The sequence below is a fragment of the Brassica napus genome, chromosome C4 (assembly GCF_020379485.1).
Source record: "Brassica napus cultivar Da-Ae chromosome C4, Da-Ae, whole genome shotgun sequence".
Classification (NCBI taxonomy): Eukaryota; Viridiplantae; Streptophyta; class Magnoliopsida; order Brassicales; family Brassicaceae; genus Brassica; species Brassica napus.
This window is the reverse complement of record NC_063447.1, coordinates 19,380,956-19,404,808: the sequence shown is the minus strand read 5'-3', so window position 1 is coordinate 19,404,808 and position 23,853 is coordinate 19,380,956. Positions and strand designations below refer to the sequence as shown.

Genomic DNA, 23,853 nt, shown 5'->3' with positions numbered 1-23,853 from the left:
CTTCCTCAAACCCATCAAAATCCTTGGCTGATTGTAAGGCATATCTAAATATTTTCTAACAACTTTTTCCAATATAAAAATTTCAAACCAAGGACCAAAATCATTCTTTGAGGTAGCCTTATTCTTTTTTTTTTTGTCATCAACTTAAACAGACTTATACAGACTCTGTAAACCAAACTGGGAGATGTTGATCCATGTGAACGACGAAAGAGGGCTGCTTCTTGGCACTACGTGCTAGGCTATCCACCTTTGTATTTTGCGTTCTTGGCACATGGACAATCTCTGATCGGGAAAAACTTCCTTTCAGGGCTTTAATATCTTCTAAATAACTTGCAAAAGCAGGCCACTCTTCTGGTTCCGAAACCATCTTCACCAATTGAGAACAATCTGTTGCAAACGTAACCTGAAATTGACATAAATTCCTCATACATTCCATTGCCCAAAGTAGTGCTTCCATCTCCGCATGGAGAGACGAGAGACTAGCCCGAACATTCCTCGCCTTCATCAGCCCATCAAAACCTTCTAAAGTACTGAACCACCCCTGACCAGAGAAACCATCAATCTCTTTCCAGGAACCATCTGTGAAACACCATCTACCTGGGATTAACGGTAATGTCGTAACCTCTGCATGTGGCATTGTCCTCTGTTCTTTTGCTATCTGCGCTTCAGTCCATAGTGTGGACTCTGTTTCTGCCACCTGAGCGTATCCCTAGGATCCATATCAAGATTATTAAAAACTTTATTATTCCTTCCTTTCCAGATATACCATAGAATCCATGCAAACTGATGATCATCTAATTGCGGAGAAACTCTCCAGAAAAGATGATCCATATTTGTAAAAAGAGAACTTGTTGGAAAGATAGCTGGATTTGATGGTATCTTTGATAACGCCCAAACTTGTAGTGCTGGAGGACATTCAAAAAACACATGGTTAATTGATTCCTCGTCAGCTCTGCATCTTGCACAACATATATCACCTGTTATCCCGCTCGCTTGCAAATTCTTCTTGACTGCTATGCATCCTATTACCAGTTGCCATAGGAAATGTTTTATCTTTGGTGGACATCGTATTTTCCAGCAGAACGACTTTAAAGCGTTAACTGAAGGTCCAAACATCACTGGTAGTCTTTCCCTATCTGGGTAAACCCGTTCTACCTGATATCCTTATTTAACCGTCTATTTCCCATTGTTTGTGAAATGCCAACCATCTCTATCGACCATCTGAATTCTACTCAAAGGTATACTTTCTATAATTTTCACATCCTGTGGGTCCACTAAAGCCCGAATTGCCTGCAAGTTCCAATTTCGTGAAGTAGGATCAATGAGAGAATCCACTGTGAGGTCAGGGTAATGATTGTGTTGGTTTTTATTGGCTGGTCTCGGGCGAGTGGTTGGGAACCAGGGATCATTCCATACCAATATAGATGATCCTGATCCCACCCGTGTTATTAGTGATACACTAAAATTGGATCTTTGTCTACTGTCATGTTAACAGCGTAGTTGTAATATCTTTAGATTCAATTCCAGAGGACCAGTTCACACTTTATCTTTATGAGATCAAAATTAAGCTAAAACAAAGTGGGGGCTTTTAAAGAAGTCAATAACGTAAATAACAAGTAACAAGATGAGGTTGTTTTGAATTGATTTAAAGGCGCTAGTCTAGGGTTTCTTCTTCAGGTATGGAAATCGCAAACCAAGCAATTATTCAAGTTCAGTTTATAACAAATCTAAACTCGGATCACTCAGGTTGAATCAACCCACTATCGTGGCATTGTTTCCTTTGCAAGTCGGTCTTGATGCCTAAACTCTCGTTTGGATCAAGACGCGCTAGCAAGCTTTAGAGATCAAGTCCGATATGTTCACAGTACACCGTAATATCTACTCTCGCTGACTAGGGATGCAAAGCTCATTCAAATCATATCAAGTTATCAATTAACGGCTAGCTAAATTGATTAACCCTAATTCATGCACTAAGTGATCGGTTCAATGCAAGCAATAAGAACATATATGAATGTAGACAATCTTAAGATGATTTATTTATGCTTCAGTTTACGAATCCAAAACCCTAGAACCCTAAACTAACTCGGTGACTACTCAGACATAACACAAGAACAGAGAAGCATGATTTCTGAATAATACTGCATATAATAGATAATAGAAATCAGAGGGTTCAGGATAATCTTCTCTAGGAGATAGATGAGGCCTTCTCCCTTACAAGTAGCAATCGCCCAAAAATCAAAGCTCTCTCAGGTCTTTCTTGCATAAAAACTAAGGTAGGTCTAAAGTAATAAATAGGAGACTATATATATAGGAGCCACAGGCGGCTATAGGGAAAAATAGGAAATTTAGGACAAATCCCGAAATATTTGGAAACTTCCTTTTTTTATCTATGCCGCTGGAGCAGGCACTCGGGCTGCTCCGGTAGACTGTTCTGCGCGAAAGACTCCAATTCACACTATTTTTCTCTTCTTTCCCTCCATCTAGTCTATCCCTCATCCAATGGAACTCCAGACCTGTAATGACTTAAATGGACTAAAAAGACTCGATAAAACCTTGAAAACTATTAGTAAGACATACATATAATGTGCCAAAAACACAATATATCAATTAATCCTTTACTTACCAGAGATCTAGTAAATGTGATATTCCGCTAGCCATATGACGAAGAGTATGAGCGAATCGGTTCCAGGGGTGATGCATTCCTGTAATACCGACCTTTGAAAACACGAGAGAATAAAGTATTAGGCTTCTCAATCAAACGCCATAACTGTTTACCAAGCATCACTGTGTTGAAATCACTGTTGTCTTTAAACCCCAATCCTCCTTCCTCCTTACTAACACATACCTTGTCCCTTGATTTCCAATGCATTCCTCTTGTACTTCCCCCTGGACTCCACCAAAATTGTGCTACCGCGTTTGCCAATTTTTTTGCGGTTGCCTTCAGTAATCTATAGAAAGACATCACATGATTTGGTAATGCCGTAACTACTGATTTAATAATCACTTCTTTTCCACCTTTCGTGAAGAATTTGAAAGTCCACCTGTTAGCCCTTTTATTAAGTCTATCTTGCACAAAGCTGAAAACTTGAATCTTTGAGCCCCCAAGATTTTCTGGTAATCCTAAATAAGTTCTCATTCCTCCAAGATTCTGAATGCCCAAAATATTCCTTAGTTCCTGTCTAACTGATTCCTCGATCTTGTGCCCAAATTGGATCGAAGACTTATCAAAATTAATGAGTTGACCTGATACCATCTCATATTCTTTTAAAATCCGGAGAATAGATTAACATTCTTCTCTTTGGGCTTTACAAAAGAAGAGACTATCTTCCGCAAAAAGCAAATGAGAAATTGATGGACATGCTCTGCCTACCTTCATGCCTGTCAGCTGTTTCTCTCTCTCCGCCTTTTTAATATTTGCAATCAATGCCTCAGTACACAATATAAATAGATAAGGGGATAAAGGATCTCCTTGTCTTAATCCCCACTGTGGAATAATGAAACCACGTGGTTGGCCATTCAGTAAAACCCAATATTGAACCGATGATATACATTCCATCATTAACTTAATCCAGTGAAGATCAAAGCCCATCTTTTCTAGTAAAGCCTGAATAAAATCTCATTCTACTCGATCATACGCTTTACTCATATCCGTTTTAATTGCCATGTACTTTCCTTGACATTGCAATTGAAAATTGAAAATCTTCATCGTAAAATACTCGTAATTACCGAAGATTTTACGACGAAGTTTAATAACACGAGGAAGTTACGACGAAACAGAAAAACGCGGGCCTTGTTATTACCTCGTTAATTAACGAGGATTTTACGACGAAATTGAAAAACGTGGGCCTTGTTATTAACTCGTTAATTAACGACGATATTACGATGACAACTACTTCTATAAATAAGCACACCCCTCCCATTCGAAACTTACACACAAAAAAACTAATCAATAGTTTCAAAAAATTCAAAAAACCTTAAGGGAGTGCACTGTCACCAGAACATTTCTGATCAGTTTCAAATGCTATTTAGAATTGATAACTACTGTTCTTGTGCAGGTGTCTTCCTTCAGGTTTTTTTTGTAAATTGAAAATCATTTCGTCGTAAAATACTCGTAAACAGAAATCTTCATAAAATCATCGTAAAAGAAAACATGGGATTTGTTATTTTCTCGTAAATACCTCGTAAAGGAAAACACGGGTCTAGCTAATTGCTCGTAAATGTATGTGGGCTTTAAGACGAAACTTAAAAAAGAAAACGCGGGCCTTTCTAATTCCTCGTAACATCGTCGTAACTTCACGAGGTTTTTACGACAATATATAAGTTTATATATACCTGAACGAAATCACTTCCCATTTCGTAGTCAATTCCTCTCCTTCTCCAAACAAGGTACTCTCCTCTCTGCTTCCTCTCTAATTTATAGCTTAGGTGGTTAGTTTAGGGTAATTAGTTTAGGTGGTTAGTGTAGAGAATTTGTAGATAGGTTTATGGAATTTGTTGATAATATAGGATGATAATTTTTAAATGTTAATTAATAATATATATATTTATATTTTAATATGGTTAGTAATGACAATTATTTTTTTCTCCAGATGGTTCGAAAGAACAAGAACCGTTCACAGCATTACGGTCAGATGTTTGGTGAGCCAGGTACTCGTACAGGGACATCATCTTTTTCAGCTCCCAGTTCTTCGTTTTCGGAGACTGTCTCCGACTCTCAGTCTTCTCAGAGAGTCTCTCAGACACCTTCTTTTGGTGTACCACTGGTTCCTCCATATGTTCGCCACCGGTTCCTCAGTTTGATGCACCACCCGCGCATCATGATCATGTTCCTGAGGAGGCACCTCCTCCAGTGGTGCCGGACGAGATTCATCCCGATTTGCTTGTGCCGCCGCGTGCTCCTTATGCTATGTACACCGTCGAGGACCTTCTAGCTCAGTCAGGCAGAGGAGGTTTACCAGTCTTAGACCCCGACCGACCGGACGGAACTTTGTGGTACGTTACATTTTTATTGTGCAATTGTTTTATAACAAAAAATAATTTAAGCACTTTTTTTTGGTTTTTCAGGTTTGGGGTTGACGGTTCTGTCGCTCGGAATGTAACTGAGGTGATCAAAGGCTACTTCCCCCACGCTCATCCGAACTGGAAATTGACGCCGATCTACATCAGAAAGACGTGGTTCAAAATGTTTGCCGTAAGTTACTATTAATCTAATGTTTTGTTATTACAAACTATTATTTTTAAACTAATTATAAATCTTTTTTTTTACAGCAAAAATATCATTGGTCCATAGGGGTGAACGAGAGGGTGAAGAAAGCGTTTGAAGGAAAGGCGAAAAAAATGATTGTTGGACACGGTATCCAACTGGAAGGACGATTGGATCTTGAAGGGTTATGAGAAAGGAAAACCCGCTGAGCTCACCAAGGATGTGTGGGATGGCTGATGTGCACTTGGGTAGCGCACCGGGCAAAACAGACATACATGGCTTGATAATGGAAAGCATTAAAGATATATGTTCATTGTTTGACTCATATCTTCCAAACCACGAGGCTTCTATGAATGAAAGCACTTGGAGAATGTTCTCAACTCAATTACAAAGCTCCTCGAACAATAATCAGATAAAATGGAGTTCAGATGAAGGAGTTATGCAATTTACAAAACCGGTGATATTCAGTTCTCGGGAATTCAACTGGTTCGGATGAACCTGGACATGTAGCCAAAGGATCACTTTGACCAGTCTTCATCCATTTTCGTGTCTTTGCCTCATTTATGATTTTCTAGTCAAAGATTTCATTTTCTATGTATTGTTTTCACACAATTTCCTTTATTCTCTTTGACTACAAAGTAGTATAAATATGTAAACTCTTCTATGAATAAAAGCAGTCTAAGTTTGAGTTATATTTTTGTTTCTTCTTTTTTCTGAGTGAGAGAGAGAGTTCTTTAGTTAGTTCATTGGTGTGAACCGGCTTGTTGATTTGGTGGTCATCCAATTCATCTTTGTGTGTTGTTTGGTGGTTAGCCAACACATTCATTCTTTCTTAGATGGTTAGCCTTAGATCGTGGGTATATCAAGAGCCATTCCGCATCTCTTGACGATCATTTCATTCCATTTCAGTTCCAGAAGTGTCGTTTGCCTTCTCGGATCATATCCAACACCCAACTAAAGTGATCCTCCTATCATAAGGTTCTTCAAGTGGTATCAGAACCACTTTGGCTGGTTTGTTTTCATTTCATCTTTTCATCCTCTCATCTCTTCACAAATTTCTTTTATTATTTCTTGTTGGATCCGGGTTGTACCTTTACTCCCTTGTGATCGCCTGTTATTATTAAAAAAAAGAAAAAAAAAACGTTTTTGGCTTGAATCACTTCGGAAGAGAAATCCAAGGGGAGTGGTGGAAGAGAAATCATGCTGGCTGAAGGGAAATCCAGCCTTATGACAGTTAATGCAGATCCATATAAAAATTTCTTCATCTTCCTTTCTCTTTTTTTTACCCATAAAAGGTTGTTTCGGTTTTTGATTGCTGATTTTTGACTGCCTATCATCCTTTGAACCAGTGGAAAGAACTTTGAGTGATCACCTAAAAATCGAGAGCTAAACACTTTGAGAGTTTAAGGATTTTTATTTGCTAACTCTTTTGTTAAGTGTTTTCAGGATGTTTGGACTTCACAAGAAATCAAATCAGGCTTCAAAACTACAACAAGATGTTTATTATCCTTTTAAAACCGTGCTTGAAAAAAAGCAATTGATTTTGGGAGATAAGAAACATTTTGCTTCTACTGGGTTTGATTTTGTGCAGAAACAAAGAAACCAAAGGAAGAGACAAAACATGTTCGATGATGATGAGAAGAGGGTCAGAAATGGTGATCGTCCCTTCACCAAAGCCAAAAGAAGCAACCGTGATATGCTTGATCAGAACGAGCTTCAGACTTATGCTAGTTTGGAGAAGATGTTGCATAAGGCAATTTTTGTTATTCAGCAACTCAAAAAGAAGGGAAACACCAACACTTCTTCTGCACCAAAGCATCATGATCTAAAACGATGTAATTTCTCTTCTCTTTCAAATTCTGATTTGAAAACTAAAGAGTTTTCTTTTGATAAAAGCAAAGCTGTGAAAACCACAAGCAAAACTCATTCGACCAGGTGCTTCAAATGCCATAAGATCGGTCATTATGCTAACAAGTGCCAAAACCAGAAACCGTTGGTGACTTTGGAGAATGACAAAGTTGAAACCGAGCCAGAAAGGAAGAATTTTCAGACCTATTGCCAATTTTCGATGACTATGCACATGAGCCAATGGCAGGTTTGAAATACTGTGAACATAGGAACTTATTTTGTTCTCAATCTGAATCAATTCCTGATGAATCTTGCTTGCAACTAACCATTTTACAACCGGAGAATCCAAATAGTTTTGAATTGATTTCTCCGTTTGAAAAAAGATTCTAAAAACGTTTTAAACAAGAAAGAATTTTCTGGTCCTTTGAATGCTCTTTATATTGGTGCATATGAACTTGGTCTTGGAAGCTTTGTGTCAATACATGAAGGGCCAGATGAATAACAAAACCGTGGTCATCAAGCAAACCAAGAAAGATCTTCTTCCATTCAAAAACCGGACCAAACTCAAGGTGAGCAATGTTCTGATTATGATTCCTTTGCTTATAATCCTTTTCATTTTAATGTTCCAGATTTGAGGACAAATCTTTTTGAAAAGGGAGGGAATGATGTGCCCTTGGGTAGCGCACCGGACAAACCAGACATGCATGGCTTGATCATGGGAAGCAGTAAAGATATATGTTCATTGTTTGACTCATGTCTTCCAAACCACGAGGCTTCTACGAATGAAAGCACTTTGAGAATGTTCTCAACTCAATTACAAAGCTCCTCGAACAAGAATCAGATCAAGTGGAGTTCAGATGAAGGAGTTATGTAATGTACAAAACAGTTGATCTTCAGTTCTCACGAATTCAACTGGTTTGGATGAACCTGGACATGTAGCCAAAGGGTCACTTTAACCTGTCATCATCCATTTTCGTGCCTTTGACTCATTTATGATTTTCTAGTCAAAGATTTCATTTTCTATGTATTGTTTTCACACAATTTCCTTTATTCTCTTTGACTACAAAGTATTATTATGTAAACTCTTATATGAATAAAAGCAGTCTAAGTTTGAGTTATATTTTTGTTTCTTCTTTTCTCTGAGTAAGAGAGAGAGAGTTATTTAGCTAGTTCATTGGTGTGAACCGGCTTGTTGATTTGGTGGTCAGCCAATTCATCTTTGTGTGTTGTTTGGTGGTTAGCCAACACATTCATTTTTTCTTAGGTGGTTAGCCTTAGATCGTTGGTATATCAAGAGCCATTCCGCATCTCTTGACAATCCTTTCATTCTATTTCAGTTCCAGAAGTGTTGTTTACCTTTTCGGATCATATCCAACACCCATCTAAAGTGATCCTCCTATCTTAGGGTTCTTCAATGGCCTCATCCATTATTGGAACCTGCCATCGTCCATTAAAGTCTCCAACAGTTGCTCCGCCTCCCGTCTGGCGAAAGATGAGCATGGTAACGGGCTGATGCTTCACACCACGGGTCAAAAACCCCACGCCGGTGTCCGTATGGAGATGGTAAATATTTTAATTACTTTTTTTTAATATATATATTCTAACTTTTTAAATGTTTTTAGGCCAAAGAGACGGGAGTTCTCCCGTCTCTTAAGGATCTTTACGAGAGGACCCACAAGAACAAGGCTTGGCAATTTGTTGATCCTAGGTCCGAGCAAATCTACAACGAGGTGGTTGCTCGAATTGAAGACCACCAAACCCAGCTGACCCAACAGTCTCCCGATGGAATACCGGTCACATTATCCACACTTGAAGTGGATCAGAATTACGAGGAGGTAATTTGTTTTAAATCTTTAATTATTATTATTCATTTAATATAATTTTTAATTTCTAACTTTTTTTTTAAAATTGTCCCTAAGAAAAAGAGACGTACGTTGGGGATTGGTTCTGTCAACGATGTCCCAAGAGCGACATCGTCTTATGGTCAGAGACGGGCTGATAAAGTCACTGAGCTGTCCGAGTTGAACTCGACGCCGTCTGCGTTTGCAGCTCGTATGACTTCATTCGAGAGCATTCTAGACGTTCTAGCATCTGGAAATCCTCAGGTGGAGGCCATGGTGGCACAGATGCGGACACAAAATCCCATTCCAGAGCCATCTCACAATGAAGAAGATGTGGAGATGAGGAGTCAGGAGTTCTACGACGCGCTCCGCTCCTCCAACAACCCTTAGCTTTTTTTCTTCTTCTTTTCTCTGTATTAAAATTTGAAACTTAAATATTTATAAAACATTTTCGTTTTTATTTATATCATTTATATTTTTAAGAATTTTGAAATAAATTTAAAAATATTTTTGATTATATTTTTGTTTTGTAAAAAAAAAGAATCGAAGCAAATTCGTAGCAAATTTACGTCTAATTAACGAGGAAACGGAAAATTATTACCAAGAAAACGACGACAAACCTGAGCGTCTTCTTTACGAGGTAATAGTTTACGTGTACTTTACGAGGATATAATTTATGTGTACTTTACGAGGAATTATTTACGTATTTTTTACGAGGAAATGATTTACGTGTTCTTTACGACGAATAAGTTTACGTGTCTTTTACGAGGAAACAGTTAACGTGTCTTTTACGAGGAAATGTGTTACGTGGCTTTTATGAGGAAACTTTTGACTCCACTTTACGACGAAACGTTTCCTCGTAAAGTTACGACGAATTAGCGAGGAAATATGCGTTACGACAAACGTTTAACGACGAAATGGATTTCATAGTTAATTTCTCGTAAACCCTATTTTACGACGAAATAACTACGAAAACCGTCGTCGTTATAATTGCGTTTTCTTGTAGTGGTTATATCAATTTCTATTGAAAACTCGTTCATTAGTTTGTATATTTAATAAATATAAAAAAAATTGATCAAACATTATTATTATTTTTTATAATTTACACAACTAGTTACCATGAATCAATAAGTGTAATATTATTTAGATTATATGGGTTGGTCGTCGTTGTCTAACCTGGTGATTCTCATGTGGTGGCTTGTGGCGATATGTCTTCTCTGTTGTTTGAGCTCGCTCTTGGCTTGTGGGATTCTTGGCTTTCCCCAAAATATGAGTGGGTTTGAAGGTGTGGTACTCTTCGTCGCCGTTTCTTTGTCCTCTCGTCATTTTGTGCGGTGGTTGGACCTTTTGAAAACAGTCAAGGTCCGCTGCAAGTGATTAGATGTTAGTTAGGATTTTGGTCTTCAGGTGTTTCTTGACGGTCGTCGCTCCGGAGGAGATGTGCCCAGCCTGACCCATTGTTCCATACAGGCTGTTGGTTAAATGGGTGTAACGGTATTGGGTCTGGTGAAACTGAGACAACAATCTTTTGTTTCTCTTCTCGAACAAATGTATTTCCAGCTGTGGACGCTTCCTCATGCTGCCGGTGAGGTGATGTTGGGTTGCTTCGCGGTTTCGAGATGTGATTCTATGTGTGGGCTTTGATGAGTGGGTTCTTGGAAGCTGTAGGTGATGTTGCTTCAAGGTTGATGGCGCCTTTCACTCTGATTGCTCATGGCAACTGGGAGCTCAGTCCTCTCATACATCCTCTTTGGTCCGTCAATGTTCAACTAATGTCTTGTTGTTTTCCGATCTTGTTCTTCTTTTGATTAAGCTTTTCTGTCATATAGATGCTATGTTTAATTTAATGTTTTGCATCTTTACTTCTTGTTTCTTGATTGTTCTGTCAAAAATATAAAATCTTAGTATAAATAAACTTAACATTTTACCAAAAAAGAGATTGTAAAAATATACTGCTTAAAATCATAGCTTTTCAAAACTAACATATTATAGTTCACCTAATTAAATGGACTTATTTACTACAACGTACTATGTATCTTCTTAAGGTTTGTTTCAAATAAATATACAAATTAAATAATTCAAAAATATATCAAGAATGATTATCCAAATATATGTGTTTTTATACCATTAGAGGCATACATATCGTTTATGTACAAAAGTTTAGACAAATATAAAAAAAAAATCATATGTCGATTGTGAGCCTTTGTAAAATACTAATCAAAATGAATTGTTATATATTTATTTTTGTTCAACCATTATATTAATTAGAGGATAAAGTAGATTTAAGGTCCAAATGTACTATATATTGCCATAATGGTAAAACAGACTTTTGCAATGTTATCAGATGGACCATTTTAAAGTACGAGAATGAAGCTAAAACGACAAAAACTGAAAATAGAAACTAGAGACACGAAGTCGGAGAGAGTCCTATAGAGTTCTATCGTTCTTCGATTCTGGTTGATTGTTTTGATAAGCACTTGAAAGTTTTTTTTTTTTGATGAAATTTGAAATTTATTGATCAACCTATGAAATTTTACAGAGGATTAAAAGTTGGTTATAGTCTTAGATGCAAACTAGAAACCAATCGAATACGAATACTAAAGAGTAACTTCGAACCATCTTCTAAGTAGCCCTTCCAGTTTGTGGCCATGAGCGTATCGCAAAGAGCAGATGCGGTTTCGCACCGCTTTGTCTATGAATCTTCTTAGTTGATCAGTCTGTATCCCTCCTTGCCGGTGACGCCTTGAATTTCTTTCCTTCCAGATGTAGTACACGGTTGTTTGGAAAAGCATCCTTGCGAGGATTGAGTCTAGGTTTTTCCCTCCCATAGTACGCAGCCGATTGACAGTCCATTCCCAATCGGGGTTGATGTTTCGTCCAACAAGTGGTCTTGCCAGAGATTCCCATATCGTGTAGGAGTATGGGCAGGCAAAGAACATAATGATAATTGTTATACATATAATGATATAAATTAATCGTTTATGTCAATGAAATAAAAAAAACATCTAAAGTGTACAATAAAATAGTTATAATAGTGTAAATATTTATTGAGGAATTTACCAATGATCAACACAATCTGAAAAAATATAGTATACTATATTAAAAGAGGAATATCTTCAACTCAGCGTGTTCACATCAGCTCAAATAATCAATCTATCATAAATTTTTAAATTGCCACATCATCTTAAACAACTCTCATCAAAATATGATGTGAAAAAAGAAACCAAAGAAACTATAACATAGTTTTTTCACATCATGTTTTATCTCCCACACGTTCTCATTCTTGTAACACTTATAAAGTAGCTAATTGTAGATTGATTCATTTTCATTATCTTATCTACACCTCAGTTTTATAAACATGAATTTTCCAATTCCAGAAGCTAAGATGAGATTGGAGAAATTCTGCTGATTATTGGAAAGATATCGTCATTTACATCTCATTAATTTATGTTGTTTTTGGATCTGCGTGTAAAACATGTTTTGATCTCCAATCCGAGAATCGTCACAGAAGATGAACAAGATCATAAAAGCTAACCAGACCAGAAGCTGAGCCGAACAATGCAAGTTTTTTTTTGGTAAGGAGTGCATGTCGAGGTAAGCCACATACACAAGATGACAATGAAAAGATATTTGAATGAGTTAAATTCAGCTATATTTTGACAGGAGTTCACTGAATTTTTTTATTTGTGAAATGTCTTACAGTCCAAAGGATTTCATCCCATGTCAACTCTTTTATTAGTGATGCCACAACAATCTCCTCTTTCTTACGAGAGCGTGACTAATAGCTCTTCTCCGTTTTACTTAGCCGTAACGATGGGGAATCCAACTCTTAGTTGATCATATTAAAAGTTTAATTAGGCCATAAGACTCACTTTCCTCCTTTTACATAGCTTCCTACTTTTTCTTATTCTGGTACGGTACAAAAACCAACGGGTCTCCACATTTTTTTCTGGGCTTGGAATAGTGGACGAAAATCCATTGTTATGGAGAAGCAATTTCTGTTCTATTCTACAAAATCAGATTCTCTTGCTATGTAGTCCCTGTTGGTTATTTTGGGTTGTAACCCGAATAATTGTAAATTATATATTTGGATAATGATTGAATCGCCGTGTTTTCCTTATAGAGTATTTCGACCCTATTCCAAACATTGGGTTACACGAAATCTCTTTGTAGGATAAGACAATCAAAGTCTCACTCTTGTTCTAGGCTAAGATATAAGAGTAACAAATAAATCTTTAGTGCTTATATGTGTTTCTTCAAAGATCTTTGATGATTTTTGAACAATGAATCTATCTATCTTTCTTTCTCTCTCTTTAACTACTATTAGTTTCTGATTTTTCTATTTCCATTTGTCAATGCCTACACCTCCTTATATAGAGAGTGAAGAGTTGCAACCAATAGTTGCAATGGTTAAACCAAAAGTTGCAATGGTTAATCACCAAGGGTTGCAATTATCAATATGGTTAATTAGCAAATGTTGCAATCATTAATGGTTGCAAGGTTTCATTATATAGTTGCAATTGTTCATATAAACAATTGCAATGGTTCATATATAATATTGCACCCATTCACTTAAATATATAACAGTCCCCTGTTTCTTACAAAGTGCATTTACTTTAATACATTTTTCATTATGTGTTAGATTGTTGAGACTAAGTATGCTTTGGTTTCCAGATGTAGGGATCACAGCCAAACTCCGGGGAAGCTCAGAATTTTGGAAGTGTCCTCTAAATTAATTGAAATTGAACACCATATAGGAAATCATGAGCACGAATGATCTCGCGCTCTGTTTCATGAGTGCTGACCAAGTTGCATTCACACTTTCCGCAGTCACATGTCTTGGTTGACATACATTTAGCCATAGAATCCCAGATTCTTGTCAAGCGTCCAAAGTAGTCTTCGACCGTAGATCCCACATGTCGACAAGTTGCCAGGGAAGCTCGTAGTTGTTGGTAACGAGCTCCACTTTTAAGAGCAAATCGCTTTTTGATGTGGTCCCAGAGGTCTCGAGTGATTTCTTTGTGAGAGATATTCGATCGAAGTTTTGGTTCGATTGTTAGTTTGATCCAATTCACCAGTAGGTGATTGTTAGCTATCCAATCTTCAAGGTCGGGTGAGTCGTGCAGGTTTTGGTATAGATCCGTTGATAAAAGCAAACTTTTTCCGAGCGCTTATTGCCACACGGAAGTTATGTGCCCATTCATTGTAGTTTCGTCCGTTGAGTAGAGGCTCCGAGTTGACCGCTCCAGGGTTATCACTCGCAGTCAGGTCGTATGGAGAGATCGTTCGTCGTGTCGGTTTCGTTGTCGCAAGAGTTCCAGACATGATTGAGTCGGTTTCGAGGTCGTGAGTTGATGATATTTAAAAATCGAGAGTCGAGGTCGCAAAGATCGTGTGTTTCGTTTCTATGTTATCAGTTTCGTAGCTCTGATAGCATGAGAAGTTTTTTTTTTTTTTTTTTTTTTTTTTAAATAATTTGGACCATTTCTCGATTTGTGCGTGTCATCCTTGCGCAGGGGCCATGCTAATCTTCTCTGTATCGTTCCAATTTTATCGGATGTCCCCGAAGGGACAGCATGAGAAGTTATGTATTCGATAAATATATTATGTGTTATTCATTCATGACCTCAAGGTCTCTTTATATACATGCCATATAATATCCTAAGTCTATCGATATAAGGAAAGATGAATACAACAAAATAAGAAAATAGTTTATAGATAAGGATGATATCCTAATAGAAATCTAACAACTTTGCTCTGCAAAATTAAGGCGTCTACTGAATGTATGACTCTGTAAACGATGGTTTATGAATTATTCTGATTTTGCATTAAGCTATTTATTTTGTTTGTGGTTGAGCTTAACGTTGTCCACTGTTTCTCCAAAATCGTTCTATTTTTTTGATTCAGTTTGAATTTATGATTTCAGATTTTAAAACTCACTCGTCTTTTAAGTCTCCTAAGAAGAATGACATTTTTACAGCAGCAATCTAAATCACTTTCATTTACGTCTGAAGATATTCATATGATAAGTTTCTTTCTGGTAGTTCTCTATTATTATGTAACAGTATTTGTTTTTTTTTTTTATAGTCGAAGGTTATTGGTTGTAAGATATACATTTACATCCAGATCAGAGACGTCGAACACAAAAAAGTAGGAATTCAGTTGAATCTTCCTTGTCATCACCGTCACGCAAGCAGTGTCAAAAGGAATTCAGTTAATATCCTGATTTTAGACCAAAAAAAAAAAACTTTTTTCCACCTACTCAAGTTCAATAAATCTGACATATGCTAATCTTATCTTCGCTGTTTGATTTATGCGTTACCTTCTTGCATTAGTATGGCTTATTTCTTTTCTTTCGTCATGCTTTTGACATGTATTGATGGAATTGTACAATTCTTTATGCATTGCTCTGAATTTTATGATTGCTAATTTATTGTGTAGGCTTCAAATAGCGGCTTCTGGGCCAGAGAAAGGCTTATACCGCTGGCCTTTGTTTGGTTCGATGTATTCATTCAGTCAAAGTACAAATTACAGCAAAGTTGAAGTGGAAGGGCCACTATAGAAACATAATTTAGAAAATTTGTGCATTCTGTCTTGCATCTTTAGTTCTCTATAGATTCAATCTTAAAATGTTACAGGTGCATGCTATTCGATTCTAATACTATACGCTGCAACAGAGCGTTACAAAGCTCGGGCAGAGAGTCATCGAACTGATATTTGCTCCAGGTGACTTAGTTTGGGTGGTCCTCACCAAAGATCGTCTACCTGCCCACGAGTACAACAAACTCCGTTCACGCAAGATTGGTCCGGTAACAGTAACAGCAATATTAAAAATATACATTGTACAATATATATGTGGGTTGATATGTAATTCGATAAAATAACTATAAAATATTAAAATAAATAAAAACAAGGGCTGAATACAATGTACTACCTAATGTTTATGTAAACTTAATATAAATTATATATAATAATTATTAATTCATAATTTGAATGGAGCCATAAAACTAACTAATTGTTTTCAAAATTATTATTATGTTATTATTTTATTAAATTATGTTATATCTTTATTGATTCGATTCATAATTTAAAAAAATTATGAAATTATATTATATATTAATTTATTGAATAACGATTTATATAGTTTATATCATATTTTAAAACTTTTTTTTAATATAATTTTACATCCTTTAATTTTATGTAGAACTATAAATGTAATAATATAACCCACGCAAAACACTCGAAGGAAATAAATGAAAATATCAACCAATATGATCTAGACAAAAAATAATAATAATAAAATAATAATGTTTTGTTTTAATATTTTTGTCCCTCGTGATAGTTTTGATTCGATTCTGCACAAAAGACTTCACGATCCCACACCTCTCCACACACACACATATTGACGCGTACACTGATAGACTCTCTCTCTCTCTCTCTCTCTCTCTCTCTCTCTTAAAGTTTTCGCTCTCTCTCTCTCCCTCCATCTCTCTTGGTCGCTCCAATCCGAAAACAGATGGGTTCATGCCCGAAAACCGTTTCTGGTTTTCAGCAAACCCTAATTATCTACGAAACCCACTTCTTGTAAAACAGACAAAAGAAGAAACTCGCAAGATTCGTTTATTATCCTATTTTTCATATTATTTTTTTTTTGCTTTTCCTGAAAAATCCACCAATGGGAGCCATTTCACTGGTTTTAAGTTGTTTCGTCTCGATTCTGCTGTTGACCGAGCGAGTCAGCTCAGAGTCACTCGAGGAGAAACAAGCACTCCTCGCCTTCCTTGAACGGATTCCTCACGAGAATCGTCTCCAGTGGAACGACTCAGACTCGGCCTGTAACTGGGTCGGAGTAGAATGCAACTCGGACCGGTCCTCCGTCTACTCTCTCCGGTTACCAGGTACCGGTTTAGTCGGTCAGATCCCATCCGGAACCTTAGGGAAACTGAGCCAGCTACGAGTTCTCAGTCTCCGGTCTAACCGGCTCTCCGGTCAGATCCCTCCAGATTTCAAAAACCTCACTCACCTCCGGAGCTTATACCTACAACACAACGAACTCTCCGGGGAGTTCCCGGCGAGTATCACGCAGCTAACCGGCTTGGTTCGTCTCGACATCTCTTCTAACAACTTAACCGGATCGATTCCTTTCGCAGTCAACAACCTCACTCTCTTGACCGGTCTCTTCCTCGGGAACAACCGATTCTCCGGGAACCTCCCGAGCATAACCGTCGGTTTAACGGACTTCAACGTCTCCGTCAACAACCTAAACGGCTCGATTCCTTCTTCCTTGTCTAAATTCCCCGCCGCGTCGTTCGCGGGGAACGTGAATCTCTGCGGCGGTCCGTTGCGGCCGTGCAAATCATTCTTCATATCTCCGTCGCCCTCTCCTGATGCTGATTCTCCTCCCTCACGTTTCTCCGGCGGGAAGAAATCAAAGCTGTCCACGGCGGCTATTATTGCGATCTCCGTCGCGAGCGCGTTAGTTGGTCTTCTCCTGTTAGCTCTCGTCTTTTTCCTGTGCTTGACGAGGAGGAAACGACGAGGAGGAGGAGGAAGCAGAACGAAACAGACGAAGCCTGCGGAGACGACAACGCGAAACGTCCCCGAGGCGATTCCTCCAGCTGGAGGAGCTTCGTCGTCTAAGGATGTTACTACGGGGACGTCGTCGGGGATGGGAGAGAGGAACAGACTCGTTTTCACGGAAGGAGGGGTTTACAGTTTCGATTTGGAGGATTTGCTGAGAGCTTCGGCGGAGGTTTTGGGGAAAGGAAGCGTGGGGACGTCGTATAAGGCGGTGTTGGAGGAAGGCACGACGGTGGTCGTGAAGCGTTTGAAAGACGTGGCGGCGTCGAAGAAGGAGTTCGAATCGCAGATGGAGGTTGTTGGCAAAACCAAGCACCCGAATGTTGTTCCGTTGAGAGCTTATTATTACTCCAAAGATGAGAAGCTTCTCGTCTTTGATTTCATGCCCAGTGGAAGCCTCTCTGCTCTTCTTCACGGTTAGTTTGTGTCTCTTAACAACTTTCCTTGCTCTGTTTTTGATTTAAATTCATCTGTAGTAATGCAAATATTAGTGCATGCATTGTGTGAATATCTACTGATTTTTTTGTGAATTTCTAACGAATTGTACCCAGATTGTGTTTTCTTTCTGTGAATTTCTGCTCAATTGTCGCTGCAGTCTGTGAATGTTTACTGCATGCCTCGTAGATGGATTGTGTGTTTTTTTACTGCATTATAATTAGATTATGTGGATTTCTTGTTTGGTTTTGGTTTTCATTTTTTCTCCTTAAATTCACATCGTTATGGTCAAGAAATGGATACATAGTTGGAGCTGTTTAATGCTTAGATTGAAATGAAAGCTGAGTGATGATTGGATTCTGTTAATATTTTTCGAATGGATGATACTTTCGACATGTTCTGTGTTTTATGCTTTGCTGTCAAGAAAAAAAAAACATTCTTATTTCTCTGTAGTAAAAAATTTCATATTTTATTTGTGAGTGTGGCATATAGCTGTAGTTGTTCTGCAATTATTATTAAAAGAAAAAAAAGGAAGCTGTCGACATTACATGCGTCTGTCTGGTAATTGTCATAATTTTTGCTTCTCTCTCACTCTTTAAAGATGACAAAGAATTCAAAAAGAGAAAGACTCTTTTCTTCCACATGGCCTCTTTTATCATCATCATCATCATAACTCCACTCTTTTCCTTGAAGTAAACTTTTGTCTAAGTAGAGTAGTTTGAGATCACATTTACTGAAACTGCATTTTCAATAGCTGCCTTAACAGCCCTGTGTTGTGTTCAGGGAGCCGTGGATCGGGACGAACTCCGTTAGACTGGGATAACCGTATGAGAATAGTAATAACTGCAGCGAGAGGTTTGGCCCATCTTCATGTTTCAGCCAAATTGGTGCATGGAAACATCAAAGCCTCAAACATACTCCTACAACCAAACCAAGACACTTGCGTCTCTGACTACGGACTCAACCAACTGTTCAGTAACTCGACTCCACCAAACCGTTTGGCGGGTTATCATGCTCCCAAAGTTCTCGAGACACGGAAAGTAACTTTCAAATCAGATGTGTATAGTTTCGGGGTGTTGCTGCTTGAGCTCTTGACTGGTAAATCACCAAACCAGGCATCACTCGGTGAAGAAGGCATTGATCTACCTCGGTGGGTACTCTCTGTGGTTAGAGAAGAATGGACTGCTGAAGTATTCGATGTTGAGCTGATGAGGTACCACAACATAGAGGAAGAGATGGTCCAGCTTCTTCAAATCGCAATGGCGTGTGTCTCTACGGTTCCTGATCAACGGCCGGTAATGCAGGAAGTGCTGAGAATGATTGAGGATGTGAACAGAAGTGAAACAACCGATGACGGGTTAAGACAATCGTCTGATGACCCGTCCAAAGGTTCAGAGGGCCAGACTCCTCCAGGGGAATCAAGGACGCCACCACGTTCGGTGACGCCTTAGTGTAACTGAAAGCAGCTTTAGTTTGTGTGTGTTCACTTTCTCCTCTAAAGGAGATAAAAACAAAAAAAGTGTGTGAGGTCTTTGTTGGGTTACGGTAAAGCAAAAAGGCTGGACCAGTGTGGCATTTGAACCAAGTTCTTAAAAGATGGCATCTCCCATCTATTTTTTTCTTGATTTTTTTCTTAATTACATTTCTGAGATATTCTAGTAGTTACTTTTCCTTTTCTTTTTGTTATTTGAAACTTTGAATATTGCGTTTACAGGTTTCAATCAAAATTCAATCTAAACAACGTTGCACTTTTTCGTGACAAATAAAACAACGTTGCACTTTTTCGTGACAAATAAAACAACGTTGCACTTTATCCGAATATAAGTTAGATAACACTACGAATTAGAACTTTTCAAAGCTCACTCTATATTTGTCGACCAATAAAATAGAAACTTTAATCTTCAGTTAAGTTTTATTTGCGTTCAGCATCATTACTTTAATGTAGTCTCCAGTATCGTTTATATATAATCATCACTTGTGAAAACATGATAATTTAGAAACTGTACTTTAAATATATATATGTATACTATATATGAAAAGTGTGAATTAAAGCTTACATATTTTGAGTGTTGCTGAAACTTCAATCATAGTTGTGAACAAGAAGTAAAGCACAATGAACAATGAAACCAGGAAGCTATTACTAATCAATTATCATCGTAGAACTAGAAAGAAAGAGATCCCAGTTATGATGAAAACTTATATCCTAGTTGAACACATCTCATCTCTATAATATTATTTATATTATTTGAAAAATCAGTTTATTACGTATCGTTTCCTCATTAATTTTTAAAATGGTTAATTATAAAGATACTTTGAATGAATTAAAAATATTATAAATAATTGCTATTTAAAAAAATATTTTCTCTTTTTATTTAGTAACTTCTGTTAATTAAATTTTAAATTTGGTTTTCTTTTTATTGGTAAATAATATATAATAAAAAGAAAACATTTAGAAAACATTTAGAAAAAATTAAGAAAAAAAATTATTTTATATATAATATGATTTCATAAAAAAATGAAATTTCAGAAAAAATAATCTTGTCATTAAGAAAATAAATATTATTTCCTTTAAAACATAATCTTAAACAACATAAGATAAACATAATCTTTATACAAAAATAATTTAAATAACATAAACCGAGATATGTTGACTGATTTTAAATAATATTCTTCTTAAACTGATTTTAAACAAGATAACATATATTAAAAAGGAAACTAAAAATACATTTTATCATAAGTATATTTTTCTCTAATGATTACAAAAAAATTTTTTAAATAGGATAACTATATTTTTTTTGATGAATTAAGAATACTATACTTTACCACTATTAAAAAAAATCTTATAGGTAACTCAATATTCCCACAAAACGAGTAGATAGATTTATTGAGTTTCTTATATCCAAAATAAAGATCTAACTAAAGTAACCACATATCATCTTGGTAATATTTTATTTATTTTTATACATATACATTACGGGATGCCTTAAAACATATTAATAAATTAAAATTAAATTATTAACCAGTTGTTAAATTTAGTTTATTTTGTAAAAATTATATATATGTATGAAATTTTAAAATATTATCAATATATTCATTTATGTAATTTTGAATCAATCAACCGTGGAGTTTATTTTCTACTTGATTTTCATAACAATATATATTAAGTTATACATAATCTTAATAAAATATTTTTACATATCTAAGAAAACAACTGACTTAAATGCAATTAATCAAAATTTAAAAGAAAATTTGCCAAAATTGAATTTGAATGCAAAACTATATTAATTCTACAAGAAAAACTTTGTTTAGCTACAAATTAGCCACAATTTTGTTTTTTTGTAGCTGTCTTTTTGCCACAACTATCTACAGAACAGCCACGATTTTACAAAATCCATAATTTGTAGATAGCATGTCGATTTTCGTAACTAAATAGCTACAAATTTTATATTGCGGCTATTTGAGGAAAAATGGCCACGATAAACCACAAAATAAATTGTAGAAATGGGAATCCACTATTAGCCACGAGAACAATTGTAGAAATACATAGCCACAACATAATTTGTGGCTACCAAGGGAAAAATTAATCCCTAAACTTACCATAAACCCTAAATTTTTAATCTCCGATCATTAGATCTAAATTTTAAACTTTTAATATAAAATAACTCATAATGTGTCAAATAAAATCAAACAATTATAATAATTTTTTCTCGAACTTTAAACTCTAAGCATATGACCTCAAACTCTAAATATATATATATCCCTTATATACTAAAGCACAAGTCACCTAGCCAATACATTTTTGACACATAAGCAATATTTTCAAAACTAAAAAAAATTCAATAAAATAAATAATGTGAAAAATACCTGTAAATAACGGTTTCTCAAACAATCCAACTGCACACGTTCTCTTTTTCTCTTTTCCCAGTTCCTATATATCTCTATAATTAAACAGATACTTAAAATATATAGCCTATAATCATTCATAAGAGGCGTGTGATAAATAACATTTTAAATCAATCAAAACGATATAGCATGTAATCAAGTAAATCCGATAGCTATTTTTCTTATCAGGTATCACTACAAGAAAACGTGCCCATAACAACGAACATTTACGACGAAAATATTTCGTCGTAAATTTACATGGTCTTTACAACGAAATTACGAGGAATCTAACTTTCGTCGTAAACGCCATGTAAATTTACGACGGACTGATTTCGTCGTAAACTCCATGTAAGTTTACGACGAATGTACGTGGAATGAGAAATACGTCGTAATCATTACATCGACATTACAACGAAGCATGTTACCGTTATATTTAGGTGAAAACGTGTATGCAATGTGCTTTAACTTACCTAATTTCGTCGTAAAGTAATTGTAAATAATATGTTAAAACCATGTAAAATCCATGTAAAATATTCCTTGTAAAATCGTTGTTATATTTCAACTACCCAACTCGAAAATTTCTATATATATATGTCTTTTCCCACAACTCTATTCCTCACAACACACAAACGGAAGAAAAAAAAAATCCGAAAAAAAAGATTTCAAAAAAAAATCTAAGAAAAAAATGGCCGGTGGCGGTAGTATTTACGAGTTACGGAGTTGGATGTATTTGCACAAAGATTCCGACGGGAGGGTGACGAACGCATTTCTGAGCGGGCTAGAGACATTCATGCACCAGGCGGGCTGTACACCGATCACACAGGAAAGCGGTAAGATGTTCTGCCCCTGTCGGAAATGCAAGAATTCAAAATTTGCACGTAGTGAAACTGTATGGAAGCATTTAGTAAACAGAGGATTTACACCACAGTACTACATTTGGTATCAACATGGAGAGGGTTATGGGGGAAATGAAGCTAGTAGTAGTAATAATAATTTTGAGGATGGTCATCATAGTGAAGAACCGAATCATTTGCATAATGAATATAATTATCATCAAGATCATGAGCAGATGGTAGATCATGATAGGGTTCAAGATATGATTAGTGATGCATTTTTAGAAACAACTACAACAATAGCTGATGGAACTGGAAATGTAGAAGAACCTAATTTGGATGCAAAAAGGTTTTATGAAATGCTAGATGCTGCAAATCAACCAATCTACACTGGTTGTAGAGAAGGTCTCTCTAAATTGTCTCTAGCAGCTAGGATGATGAATATTAAAACGGATCATAATTTACCTGAGAATTGCATGGATGCATGGGCGGAGTTGTTTAAAGAGTATTTGCCAGAAGACAACGTGTCTGCTGAATCTTATTATGAGATTCAGAAATTGGTTTATAGTCTTGGGTTGCCTTCGGAGATGATTGATGTTTGCATCGACAACTGCATGATCTACTGGAAAGAAGATGACAAGTTAGAAGAGTGTCGATTCTGCAAAAAACCACGATTCAAACCGCAAGGCCGTGGGAGGAATAGGGTACCGTACCAAAGGATGTGGTACCTACCAATTACAGACAGATTGAAAAGATTATATCAATCTGAGAGGACTGCTGCATCGATGAGGTGGCATGCGGAACATGTCCAGAGAGATGGTGAGGTTGCACATCCATCAGACGCAAGAGCGTGGAAACATTTCAACAAGGTACACGCAGATTTTGCTACAAATATTCGGAATGTCTATCTTGGGTTATGCACCGATGGATTTAGTCCATTTGGAATGTCTGGTAGACAATATTCTTTGTGGCCAGTCATTCTTACGCCGTACAATTTACCGCCGGATATGTGCATGGAACAAGAATTTCTATTTTTGACCATATTAATCCCTGGGCCGAAGCATCCAAAACGGTCTCTTGATGTTTTTCTTCAACCGTTGATAGAAGAGCTAAAGCAATTGTGGTCAGAAGGGGTGAGGACGTACGATTGTTCCTTGAAAAACAATTTTACGATGCGAGCAGTTCTGCTGTGGACGATAAGTGATTTCCCTGCTTATGGGATGTTGTCTGG

General features: G+C 36.6%; 1 protein-coding gene and 1 non-coding gene across 2 annotated transcripts; one reads left to right on the top strand and one right to left on the bottom strand.

Annotated features, from left to right (window-relative positions):
• Positions 1 to 14,362: 14,362 nt before the first annotated feature.
• On the bottom strand, positions 14,363 to 14,465 carry LOC125586505. Its single transcript, XR_007323035.1, has one exon. It is a non-coding gene; the product is annotated as a U6 spliceosomal RNA (small nuclear RNA).
• A 1,774-nt stretch (positions 14,466 to 16,239) lies between these two features.
• On the top strand, positions 16,240 to 19,530 carry LOC106365614 (probable inactive receptor kinase At2g26730). The gene is made up of 2 exons (XM_013805054.3): positions 16,240 to 17,888; positions 18,691 to 19,530. The coding sequence occupies exons 1-2, from the start codon at positions 16,568 to 16,570 to the stop codon at positions 19,356 to 19,358; spliced, it is 1,989 nt and encodes a 662-aa protein (XP_013660508.2). The 5' UTR covers positions 16,240 to 16,567; the 3' UTR covers positions 19,359 to 19,530.
• Positions 19,531 to 23,853: the final 4,323 nt, after the last annotated feature.

Bases quoted from the DNA above. Each gene is read 5' to 3' on its own strand.
- LOC106365614 (XM_013805054.3), top strand. From the start codon at position 16,568: ATGGGAGCCATTTCACTGGTTTTAAGTTGTTTCGTCTCGATTCTGCTG. The intron at 17,889-18,690 runs GTTAGTTTGTGT...TGTTGTGTTCAG, and splicing joins CCTCTCTGCTCTTCTTCACG to GGAGCCGTGGATCGGGACGA.